The 13,630-nt window shown below is 32.8% G+C and overlaps 1 protein-coding gene across 1 annotated transcript; it reads left to right on the top strand.

The window, feature by feature from the left end:
• Positions 1-10,187: 10,187 nt before the first annotated feature.
• On the top strand, positions 10,188-11,704 carry LOC110920318. The gene is made up of 7 exons (XM_022164536.2): positions 10,188-10,252; positions 10,327-10,459; positions 10,550-10,758; positions 10,830-10,950; positions 11,037-11,231; positions 11,323-11,391; positions 11,480-11,704. The coding sequence occupies exons 1-7, from the start codon at positions 10,188-10,190 to the stop codon at positions 11,702-11,704; spliced, it is 1,017 nt and encodes a 338-aa protein (XP_022020228.2).
• The last annotated feature ends 1,926 nt before the right edge of the window (positions 11,705-13,630 follow it).

Below are 13,630 nucleotides of genomic sequence, written 5' to 3'. Positions count from 1 at the left end.
GGCTATCCCTTGAGCTATCATTGTTGGAATAGTGTTGGCTATCCCTTGAGCAACGATATTTTCTATATCCTGCCTAGTCATATATTGATCCCCCGGTTGTTGCTCAGAATCATTAACTGGTTCATTATTAGCGTTTTCCATTTGATAACTAATTTATAGATAAATAATTAGTATACAAGAAATAATCCAATATCATACTTAATTGCACATAATTACGTATACGAACAAAATTTATAAATTTTCTAAAATTTCATGCTTCTATATACAACCGTTTTATTATTTATCTTACACATACTGATTTTACTATTACTATTACACAATAACAGTTTCATAAATCCCCTATCCTTTTGTCAACGATTTTCTAGTAACTGTGTTCCCTCTTATCATATTTCCAGGAGATCTGTTTCCCAATCTCTTGGATCCTATTCCCAACATTCATTAGTTTTTTTGGTAAAAGTGGCGGAGTTCAGTTATATTCTTATTACTTATTGGGAAATTTTGGTAAAGGTTCTAGATGGAACTCGAGGAAAAAGCTTATAGGGATGGTTTTGTAACTGTATTTCATTAATTAACCATTCGTCTATTTGCGAGTGGATTGAAGGGTTTGGAATAGCTGGTTCTAAGTTCATTGGTAGTTGTGTTTCGAGAGAGTGATTAAAAATAGTTTCATTAACAGGCTTAATAGTATTATGGCTTGCCATTATAGAATCTAACTTTTCCTGAGATGGTAACTTTTCAATTTGCCTGGAACTTTCCCCAATTTCTATTTCCTTGGGCTTGGGTTTCTTGGGAGGGAAAGCATTGAATTCTATAGGTTCTTCTATATCTGGTATATACCTATTGAAATCTCTGGAAACTTCTACTCTTACTGGATAGAGATTTAAATTCTGAAGGGCCTCAGACAAGTTACTCATGCTGTTTAGCAAAAATAGACATAGTCAGAATTCATAAAATTTATAGAAAACTTTTTAAATATTAGTTCCTACTGGGTACTATTGAAATTTACATCACACGAGGTTTTATTTGTAAATTTTATGATTTTCTTGATAAGACTTCTAGACTGTAGATAATAAAGGTACTAATACTTGAGACAAATTATTTAAGAATTTGCATTACTTACTACATTGACTAGCATATAAAGATCTGCTCATACTGTACAAAATTATTCAGATAATAGAACACATAATCACAAAATAGCAATTAAAAAATTAAGTATTTTCTAAATACTTAATTGGCTTAAATCAGTGGCTTGAGAAGTGGCTCTGATACCACCTTATTTCTGTCACGGCCCCCGACCCGGTTTGACCCGTTTCAGGAGCCGCGGGACAGAAATCCTGCGGTATTTTAATTTAGGCGACAGCGGAAGTCTTTTAAAACAGGATCTTTAGTATTAAAACTGCTCATTACATAATTTAGGGATAAAACCCAGTAATTTACAATAATGTGATTTCCATGGAAATCTTTATTTTTAGAACATGTTCCTTTATTTATTTACACCGAGCCACTTTTCTAAGCTGGTAGTGCTTCCTGGCACTTTTCTTTGCTCACAACAGATTACCTGAAACATGTTTGAAAAAGGTTTTGTCAGCGGGGAAATACTGAGTGAGTTCATTCAGTTTTTTTAGGAAATGACCCATAGTTATAAATTACAGCATAAGAGCGATTACAATGGTTCATATCTTATTTTTATCTGGCGTTCTGCCACAATGGTGACAAGTCACAATGGTGACGATGGTCATACCACTATTAGGTTAATGAACTCTAATAGTGACGTTTCTCCCTAGTAGGTCAATGAACCTAACTGGGAGAAATAGTAATGTGCACAATACCCCACTAACCAATAAATCAAGATATCCACGACTTAGTCCCTGTAATTATAACACTTTGAAAATAATTTGGAGTATTGTAAAACAGTTGATAAAAAGAGAATGACTCACATTGCAGATTTAACGAGCAGTGTATAAGCCTACTGATTAGCCTTGATTATTCCTAATTTAACAATAATGCACACAAAACAGGGTTAGTGATCAATACAGCAGTTACGATAACTCACAAGATCAAATTCTCACAATGAATGACAAAGTGCAATACTTCAACTCATTTATCGTATTAACGACAAACGACAAAGTATAATACTTCAACTCATTTATCGAATTATCGACAAACGACAAAGTATAATGCTTCAACTCATTTATCGAATTATCGACAAACGACAAAGCATAACCCAATGTGGGCGGCACTTAGACATTCTTTGGATATATTGATCCCGGAAATGAATCGTAATAGCGATCGAGTTATTACCCTGATTGCGGCAGCGTTTCGTGATCGGTGTGTGTTGTGTGGTAAACGAACGATATCTCTGTGTATATTGTGAGTTTTTACGTCGAATTAACGGCAAACTTCAAGTGCCACTGCCCCCTATTTATAGCTGAAAAATGTCCTCCCTCGCGTGTCACGACAGGGAAACCTGGTCCTGGCGCGTGGCGCGAGAGGTCACTTTTAATATGGTGTTGCCACGCGTCTCAGTAGCTTGGGTGAGTCGACGGTTTGTTAAAATTCAATTTCTATCGAAAACAGTTTGGATAATACTAACTAGGAAATACCCCCCCCTGAGTTTTAGGGGCCCTGATCCTGATTCTGAAAATTCTGAAAATTTTAGGGTTTGTGTAGAATCACTTGGGTGTCTCAATTTGGGTTTTCTTAATAGATAATTAACATTCTAATTATTAATTTTAATGAGAGTTGTTACATCCTCCCCACCTTAAGAAAAATCTCGTCCTCGAGATTTACTGAAATAGATGAGGGTATTTTCACTTCATCTCTGATTCCAGTTCCCAAGTGTACTCTGGTCCTCTTCTGGATTCCCATTTGACTTTCACTAGCACTAGTCGTTTGTGTTTTGAAAAACTTAATCTTCCGGTCTTCTATTTGTAAGGGTTTCTCTACGAATTTCAGTTTTTCATTTATCTCTATATCTTGAAGAGGTACTACCAGGGATTCGTCTGTGAGACATTTCTTGTGATTGGATATATGAAACACATCATGTACTCCTGCTAACTCTTCTGGTAGTTGTAAATGATAAGCTACTGGTCCTATGCGTTGGATTACTGGAAATGGTCCTACGTATCAGAGACTTAGCTTCTTCTCTTACCGAATTTATAAATTCCTTTCCAAGGAAATACTTTCAATAGCATTTTGTCTCCAACTCGAACTTCGACGGCTTTTGTTTATTATTTGTATAGTTCTTCTACCCGTCTTCAGCCTTTCCTTCGTGATACTAAATATCACAGTCGTAATCACCGAGGATTTCCTTTTCCTCATGTTTAATTCTTGTTGCTCAAATATGTATCTTAAATTCTTATGACCCATATGGATAGTAAGCTTGCTTAGATAATGTTTCCTAATCTTAAGGGTAACTTGTGGTTCCTAATTTTTTAAGCTTACAAGTGGTAAGGCTTTCTTCGTGCTTTTGCAACTGTCTTGATGCATACACAATTACCTTTTTGTGTCGCATTACCATATATCCAAATTTTAACTTTGAAGCATTACCGTATACTTTAAAATCTTCTGTTCCTTCTGGTAAGGCTAGGATTGAAATATTTATTAATTTATGCTAGAGGGTTCTTTTTGTTTAGGTTCTTATTTAGAATTAACTGTGTTAACTTAGTTAAGGATGTATCTATCTAAAAGAATCCTTAATAAACTGCCTATAGTATCCGGCTAAATTTACAAAATTCCTACTTTCCATTTAAAGATTGCGAACTCTTCCATTGCTATCTTAGCAGGATCTAGGTGAATACCTTCATAATTTATCATGTGACCTTACGTGGTTTATTTTCTATAATCATAAATACTTCTCCGGCGGTTACCTGGATTTTCTATAAAGTTTTTATCACAGAGAATTCGAGTAGGGTTGGCTACTAACCAATCTATTTCTCACACAACATCAAACTCGGCTAATTTCATAGGAATTAGGTTAGCGAAGAATTATATGACCTGAGAGTTCTATATTTTCCTTTTTGCCTGTTTTGAGTGTAAAGATTTGTCTAAGTTAAGAGTTTGACAGAATGAAGTATTTATAAAACTTTGGTGTGCATCCGAGTCAAATAATACTTTTTGTGTAAACGTTGTAACCTAGGACGTACCGGCTATTACATCTGGAATGAGCTCTGTTTCCTGAGCAGTCAATTGAAAGGCTCTTGCATTCCTTTTTGCTTCTTCTGCAGGTTTGACTTTAGTGTCAGATGGTTTGTTTAGTTTTGGACAATTTGGCCTAAGATGTCCAGTTTCTCCACAGTTGTAACAAACTGAAAATTTCTTCCTCCTGCAGTCTTCTTCCTGATGCCCCGGAATTTTGCAAAAATTGCAGTATCCTTTGCATCTTCCAAAATGCTTTCTTTTGCAAAAATTGCAGAATGAACTAGTGGAAGATTGTGATCGGAGTGTCGCGCTCCGGTCAAAGATAATATTTATATACCCTAATTACCCTTAACAAATAGCTAGTGGTAGCAAGGGGTCGAACCACGAAGAGTATGTGGTTTGTGTGCGGATTTGATTGAATTATAAGACGTTGTCACTTTTATGAAGCTTGCTATATTGTTTTTATATGTTTTTGTTTGATTGGAAGTTGTGAATTAGAATAACTAAAGTGATTAACTAAATTAACTACTCACGATTACTAAACGCAAGAAGTGAAAATGATTGTTTGAACAATAATAAGAAAACAAGTTTCACACCCGGTTCGGTAATTGCATTCCTAGGGTTCCTACACGTTTTAAGATTGATTCAATTGCAAAAACGATTAACGAGTTTAGTGTTACACGGCTTAGGTGCCAAGAGCTATCAACGTTATAAAGAACGGACCACAATGCACTTCGTTACCAAGAACATGTAAACTCTAACCTAGACAAGGCATAATTGCACATAAACATTTCATAAAGTCAAGTTTAATCTTCACTCGACGGTTTACGAATTCAATACAAATGCAAGACAATTATCATAAGTTTCAAATCAAGAAGCAATTTGTCACAAAATCAATCCAAGAACAATGTTTTAACCCTAGACTTACAATTAACCTACACCGGGGTGAAACCTCCGAGGAATTAGCCACGCATGATCGAAGAAACTTGATCACCGGATGTTGGAAGCATGAATTGGATCATTGTGAAGCTTGAAGATGGATTGATGGATGAAGGTTAGGGATTTGGATGATTGGTGATGGTAAATGGATGAGTGAATTGATGGATTGGGGAATTCGTGGAGCTAGGGTTTCGAATCAAGAAGATGATGATGAATTGTTCTTGATTCCGGTTGTAGAGAGGATGATGGATAGATTGGAGATCAAGTGGTTGAGAGTGGAAGAGATGGTGTGTATTGGCTCCAAGAAGAGTATTCAAACTCAAGGGAAGTGTAACCCCCCTTTTTTCCAAAAATTGACTTTTTCTCTAAAAAATCCCGTTTTTACCAATCAGCCAGTGTGCAGAAGATAATGCGTCAATTTCTGGCCTTTCAAAACCTAATATTTTGATTCGTCTCGTCGAGCTACCCCAAATGCATATATTATAAGCCCCGAAACTCATTTTCTAGCTCAGGATAAGCCAAAATGAAGTTTGGACTGTTTCTGACGCAAAGTTCAGCTCCGTTTTGCCTCTTTTTGCATTTTCTTCAATTATGTTCTCTCTAGCATCCGCCCAAAGCTTCGGTAAATCTCTAAAATGCACCTTAAACCCATCAATGTCTGCAAAACACAAACCACATCAAAGTAGTGTATTCTAGAAAGTAACTTCGTGTAATTAACCGAAATTAAAACCATTAAGCTATGGAATTTTATCAACCCATCACATCCCCACACTTGTCTTTTGCTTGCCCTCAAGCAAATCTGTTTTTCACTTTCACATGGGTCGCACGAGAAACGCACTCCTCATTCCCGAGACAAAGGTTAAGGTCTAATGTCATGCTCAGTTCAAACTTTTTACAATTTTCGACATATTTAGCAATAAATGATTAATCATGTAAAAGTGGTTATCCAAGATTAACCCGCTCTTAAAACTCGCAATTCATACATATCCCTCACAATGTTCACTCCACTCGGTTTGCAAGTTAGCTAATTTTAATGATGTATTAGCACTTTTTAAAGTAATCACTCAACACCGATTAGAACACGTACCCGCATAGGCTTGCAACTCAATCATTCTCCACCACCGAACACAAATACTAAGCACAAGTCAAAAGGTCTTTGTAAGGGTTGTAATGGGGCTAGGTTAAGGGTAGGAAGTAGGATATTTAAAGTGGCTAAGGTGATGAAAATTCGATTTTATTTTATTACAAACCACTAAACTAAACAAAACTCAATATACACATCAACTATGAGGGAACAACTTTCGCCTTTTATTCCAACAACTACTTCCACATCTTTTTGTGTTTTTTTTCTCAACGCTTTCTCATTTTTTTTCTTTTTTTTTCTTAACATTTTCTGAATTTTTGCTTTTTTTATATATGAATAAATCACAACTATACAGACTTAACTCCTATAATCGAATCTTCATCACACGGGTTTAAAAAGAAAAGGCTTAAGGTTATGGGCTAAATGGGTCGTCAAACGAAAGGTTTAGGCTCAAAGTTGGCTACTAAGGGATAAATTTTTGGGTAAGGATAGAAAAATGGTGTAAAAGGAAAAGGTTCACCTAATGCCTTAATCATTCTCGTGCTTGTATTCGGTCTATGGTCTCAAACGTATCAAAAGATGCAAGTTCTACAATACGCGACTAATGGTCCACTCAAACAAAGAAACATGTATATGTAAATCTATGCTATAAAAGTGGCTCAAAACCTCACGTATAAGGGTATGGTATGTGATATGCATAAAATGCTAGTTTCTTAGGCGAATTATTCCCAAATAACCACCCGCTAAATACCCGTCATGCTATTAATTTGAACTTGACCATGACAAAAGGCCAAATGGATTGTGCCATCCCTCATTGACTTAGTTACTTGTGCTTTTAAGATTGCTTTTGAAACAAGACATTTTTGAAAAAATTTTGAAATTTTCCCCCATCCCCACACTTGAGGCAAACATTGTCCTCAATGTATAGTGTTTAAATGTATGGGTAAAAATCGAAAATTTTTACTACTCCCCCATCCCCACACTTGAAGTACATATTGTCCTCAATGTGTAAGAACTAGAGTTTTAAGAATGCACAAGGGATGTGACACGACTAACCTTCCCAACTTTTCACCCTGGAAATTAAAATACATATTACAATCCACTTATTCCTAACTAACAATCAAAGTAAAAAGGAACACATGCACCTGATTTTTATCGCTTGATGCTCATATCCTCCGTTTCTTCATAAAAATGGTTGTCCCGCAAACATGTTGTACCTACAAATTCTAATCCTTGTGTAGAAGCATGCTTCTCACAACCATCAAAATTTGTTAGTACGTAGTTCTACCCTTTTTATGAACATATTACCAAGTCATGCATTATTTTACTTTGATTTTTGTGGAAAAAAAAATTTACAACAACAACAAACCTAACTCACTTTCGTAGGAATCACGGTTGCATTTAGCTTATGCAACAAGCCCTTTTAAACCTCCCAATAGCTTGAGAGGACGAGAGGTCTCGTGAGGGTTATATAGGGAACACACCCACAACGTTCATATGACTAGACAAAAAGAAATAATAACGAAATAGAAATAAACAAAACAAAAAAATATACAACAAAAACAAATTACATACCTTGCTGTCAGCGCTGGTATCGTTCGTTCGGATCGACTGGTTATTTTTTGTTTTTTTTAATAGGGAATAGGGTGTTTTGGGTCCAAAAAGAACGAGACAAGGAGGGAAAAGGTTCGGGTGTAAAAGTTTCATGTTCATTGCAACTCACCAATATGGCCGTGTCAGAATTCGTAGAATGACAATGCGATACGATACGTACTATTCAACTGAATTAGGCTCCATCTATATATATAATATATGAATAAAGTGTGGGACACGTGTCCCTCTATTATGCAACCATTTTAGGTTTTTGGCGGGAAAATGTGGGATGCCTATGGTTCACGCACGGGATCCGAATTAGTTGGTCCATTTTGTTTATTTTGACCCGGGTATATAAGTAACCTAAATTACGTAAATCATTCATTCTCCAAATTAAAAACCCTAAATCGTTTCATCTTCTTCCCAGCCCTGCTCTTGTCAAGTGAAGATTAATGTTCGGATTCAGCATCGGAAGTTAAAGGATAGTTTAAGAAATTACAGATACGCAATTTGCAATTATTTAGTATCAATCTTTTTTGAAATTTATAATTACTATGTTGTTTACTTGGTTTTATCAATGAAATTTGTGATAATCCACCGACTCTGTCTGTTTTTATGTTACTAACAATTGCAAAATATTATGTTTTGTTGTTTCATCTCTGTTATTGTTTCGATAATTCTTTTTAATTTATTTTTGTTATCAATTTTGTTTATGTTAGTATTGTTCATGTTTGCACGAAAAAACCTAAATCAATGATTCGTCTGTATTTACTTAGATTACTAACATTGTAGGTCTTTACATTTCTTCCTCAGATTTTGCCTCATCCTTATCTGGTTTTAGCTCAAATGGTCAAATGTCAAAGTGTACAGGTTATGGTTTTCAAACTCTTTCTTGATAGAATTCTGTTATAACTATGGTATGAGCAATTATACTATTAAAATTTCTTTATTTGCAACATCCAAAAAAAAATGCACACATTGTTTATAAAAAATCATTATTTAGGTAACTGTAAATATGTTTATTTTTTTTTATTTATTAGTTTTGATAGCAAACCAATAGTAACAGATTAGGAAATTAAAACCGTTACCCAAATTATTTTGTCTCCCAAAAATTTTTATTTTTGCAAATGATTTATAACTTCCAAAAATAGCTTCCATTTATGCCATAATTTACTCAACTTTTATTGTATAAATAAGACCAGAAGTTCAAGACTCTGACTCGACATTCAAATTGTCTTTCTTTCTCGTGCTGTGTTTTTTCGAAATCTGAGGTTAAACCATTTTCCCTATTTTTAATTGTTTTATTCATTTTTATATAGATCAGAATTAGAATCAGTTACTAATATTATGTTTCTTTACCAGTGAAATGGAGAACAATCATATTACTATGTTCAGGTCACTTAATGCTCATTCCACCAATTATACCATCAAAGCTAAGATCATATCTATGTGGGATAAAAAAATGAATGGTTATGATAACCAGATCTATCGTGTTGACATGTTGTTAATGGATGAAGAGGTAAGATATTTAAAGTTTTTATATTATTATCAATATCCTTTTTTTATCAATAAATATACGTGTTCATTTTGTATGATTCGTTATATATAATTTAAATTTCAGGGTGCCTTCATTCAATGTAGCTGTTTACATAAGCTTTTCAAACGGTTCCTTAAGTTTTTGGTAGTTGATGACTGTTTATTGATTCATAAACCATCCCTAGCCAAAGATACGACCAAAATTAAGGTTACCGGAAAAGATCAGAAACTATCTTTTTATGCTTTCACGTCTGTTCTGAAAACTGATAACTGGTCTGGTCCTCGGTACTTATTTAAATTCACTGATTTTAAATCTGTGTTGAGTAAAAAAATTGAAGTGAATACACCAATAGGTAACTACTGTATACTTTTTATTTTTTAAATCTTTTAATTATGATTAGTTGTATGTATTTTTTTATTATATTTTAATGTACAGATTTCATCGGATATTTGGTTGTCTCATATCCTATTGAAGATGCAAATAGGAAGGATGGATCTAAAACAAAACGAATGACCATTACCTTGAAGGATCTCGAGTAATAATGTTATAAACAAAAATTTAATATATATGTTTTTAAGTCACTATCTGTATTGATATATTATTATGCTATAAAATAATTCAGTGACTTTTAATATTTACAGAGATCAGAAGATTAGTGTAACGTTGTGGGAAAATTATGCAATCACTTTGTCAAACTACATGAATGACAAAAATCGACCTGCTCATGTGGTTATACTTGTCCATTTTGGAACAGTTAACATATATCAAGGTATTAACCCACTTTTTTTCCCATATGGTAATCTAAAAATGTATTTTAATTATGCATATGATTATTTTATACCTATCATTGCAATTAAATGTGTGTTACAATCAGGTAAAGTTGGACTGACTAACATGTTTGAAGCAAGTCGTGTCTTCATAAATTCTGATATTCATGAGATCAAAGAATTCAAAGACAGGTATATCATTAATAACTTAATATTCGTTTTAAAAAAATGATTACATTGTTAATTAATATATTATACTTTAATAGATATCTTGAGAAGGAGTTTTCTAAATCATCTTCAAGTAAGCAATCATGCTCACAAGTGATCTTGAATACAGAAGATGAGTTTCTAAATGCTGAAGATTTTGTTATGAACGGTTTTATTGCTTCTATTGACGTGGTATGTATATCAAACATATATATGCTTAACGTATCTTATATGTCATTTTTTCATACTTATTTGTTACTACAATGTTTATATACTTGATAGGAGAAAAAGGTTATCATTGTTGGTACTGTTATAGCTATTTCAAATGATAAGCCGTGGTATTATTTATCATGCAATGTTTGTAAGAAGCAAATTGAAGAGAAAACTGAGTTGGTTGAAAGAGATGATGGCAGTTTTGACGTGTTGGATGACAAGTCGTTTGAGTGTATAAACCCAGAGTGTGATGCTGTTGACATTGTTCCTGTTCATCGGTATCTATACATTATTACAATTAATTTCAAAAGTAATTTTATACAATTGTTAACATTTTATCGTATAATAGATACAAGATACCTCTAAGGGTTCAGGATTCAACTGGAACCATTTCCTGTACTTTGTTTGATTATGAAGCTATTAAGCTTTTGAAAAAAACCTCGAAAGAACTGCTAGATATCTACTCGAAGGTACAAATATTTATCATTCTGATAAAGGTTTTTCATGTTTTATTACACAATTTATATATATGTTATATATCTTTCTCATTATACAGGTTGACACTTTCACCGAAGGATCGTTTCAATCACTTCCATCTGAGTTTGATGTGTTGGTGAACAAGAAGTTTGCATTCCAAATAAAAATTTCCAGTTTTAACATTACCAACCAGGTTGAAAACTATGGGATTTCAATGTTATCTTCTGATGAGGATCTACTTTCTGCTTTGGAGAAAAAATGGAAAGTTAATGAGGTTACGCTTTTCTTCCAATCATAATAATAATTCGGTTATTGATAACTATATGTCTTTATTCATAAATTGAAACAGTTCTAATTTTTTGTAGTCTGACTTTTCTGAGTCAAATGTTCAAAGTTTGTCCGATTCAGTTGGTAATGTCAAAGGTTTAGGGAAGGTATTATACTTGTGTTGTTATACACTTTTTTTCCTGTATATAGATTACATTTTTATGAAACTGATGGATGTTTTTATCTATGAATTAGTTTCAGGAATCTCAATCTGTCATGGGTGACAGCGTTACGCCAGATCCTATAGATGGTAGTGATCAAGAAGCGACGAAGTTCGAGAACATTAAACGTAACCTGGAAGATGTTTATGATGTTGATGCTGTTGATAGCTCTTCTACTAAACGTCGTAACAGTCCTGGGAAAGTTGAAATAAACGATGCTGTCGGCTTGGATCTCCTCACGCCAAAAATTGAGAAATAAGGATTTTGAAGTATGGTCTTCAAATGGTGTTGCATCATTGAACGTTTTTACTATTTTTATAATTATGCTTTTTGTGAAGACAATTTTATTAGTTTGACGGTTATTATTGCTTCATATTTGATAATTTTTAATTTGACGTGAGTGTTTATTACATTTTCATATCGTTTGGTAAAGTCTGTGTTTGTTTTAATGAGGTTAAAAGATCTTTGATATAAGTTTATAACATGGTGCAAAATGTGAATTTACCTATACTATAATTTATAAACCATGTTATGAACAATATTTCAGACAAAAGTTGAAAAAATTTATTGTGTATTTCACGGTTATATAGCATTTATTATTCAAAATAATGGTTGGTAATGTTTAGGTTATAATAATTAAATATATAATAATGATAAGATTTTATTCTTATTTATTTTATTCATTTAAGTTCTAAAATCTAAACCCAAGATACTTATTGTTACATTCGTAGATTTGTAAATGATTTATAACTTATAAGAATATGTATCATTTACGTATGGAAAATTTCCCATTGAAATTTAGAACAATATGAATATGAAATTTCCCATGAAAATAACAAAATATAATTCTATATTAAAACAAGACGTGATCAATTCTATAATTGATATTTAGAAGGTATCTTAAGTATGGAAATTTCCCATTTTAACATTAACAATTCCTATTTTAAAATTCTTTACTCATATATAAACACAATGAAATCACTGTTTTTGTAATTGGTTTTAGAAACACAATGGTTGAGCTTCCTTTTCATTTGATACTTTTCCAGATATTAATAAGGATCGATACGAAATCAATACATCGATTCAAATTGGTCTCTAAACAATGGCTTGATGGTTTATCATCACGTGAATTTGCTTTTAAACGTGGTTGCTATGTTGAAGATTATCTTGTAATGGTTATTGAGTTTTAGTGTTTACAACTCTAATTATGGCTTATTATACCAATGTTCATTATTCAATAAACTCACATGTTTGACTTATTTTTTTTTTAGGAAATGCTCCAAGACCAAGGTTTGTTCATTTCTTCGTCTGTTTTGATGGAGTTGTGGCCGCGTGAACTCATTGAACTGTATGGACTTCATGATCAACATGCAAGTGAAGAGAACGTAAACGTTATAGAGGAGATGGTGATTATTGATAATGGTGAACGTACTATATATCAAGTATACCATAATGACAATTAGCAATTTTCCATTGTTAAAATAATATGTTTATGGTTTAATGTAAAACCTTATTATGGTTCTTAATATTATATATTTCGGGTTTATTCGAGTTATGTATATTTATTAAAATATTTTACCAAATATAATGATTTATTATATAATTATAAGATCTGAATAATTTTTGGGATCACAAATAACTTTCATTACAAACTTACGCAATCAGAATTAGTATCAACTAATTATGTACTTATATTTTGTGCTAGAATTTAGCAACAATTTGCCTAATTTATCAATCGACTTTCTATAAATGAAGGAAGTAGTGTGTATAACTTTTTGTCATCAATCATTTTCTTTATTCAATGTTTTAGTTGCATTTTCCAGTTCATTTTTAGATCTGTGTTTTTTGCTTGTCATTCTTTCCAACAAGTAAGTTTGCATCCGTTTACCGTTTCATTGTCTGGAATAATTTACTTTGAAACTAAATCCTTCTGCTTATTATTATCCGTCAGGTATGTTTACCACTCTTATTATCTTATTTGATAAATGAATATACAATTGTTTATTACATGTTTTGATAAAATCAACGTTTTTGTTAGTTTGATGCAACACGTCAACAAGATGATTAACATTCATTTATATACTTATATATAGTAGAGCTAACGGATCATAGTTTCAATTTACATCTACATGTTACATAATCATGTAGCCAAAAACCTAAAACCATTGTCTTCATAACCAATTAT

The sequence above is a fragment of the Helianthus annuus genome, chromosome 12 (assembly GCF_002127325.2).
Source record: "Helianthus annuus cultivar XRQ/B chromosome 12, HanXRQr2.0-SUNRISE, whole genome shotgun sequence".
NCBI lineage: Eukaryota > Viridiplantae > Streptophyta > Magnoliopsida > Asterales > Asteraceae > Helianthus > Helianthus annuus.
This window is presented reverse-complemented; position numbering and strand designations above follow the sequence as displayed.

Coding starts and splice junctions, on each gene's coding strand:
- LOC110920318 (XM_022164536.2), top strand. CDS start 10,188: ATGTTTGAAGCAAGTCGTGTCTTCATAAATTCTGATATTCATGAGATC. Junction 10,460..10,549: donor TTATTGCTTCTATTGACGTG/GTATGTATATCA, acceptor TATACTTGATAG/GAGAAAAAGGTTATCATTGT. Junction 10,759..10,829: donor GACATTGTTCCTGTTCATCG/GTATCTATACAT, acceptor ATCGTATAATAG/ATACAAGATACCTCTAAGGG.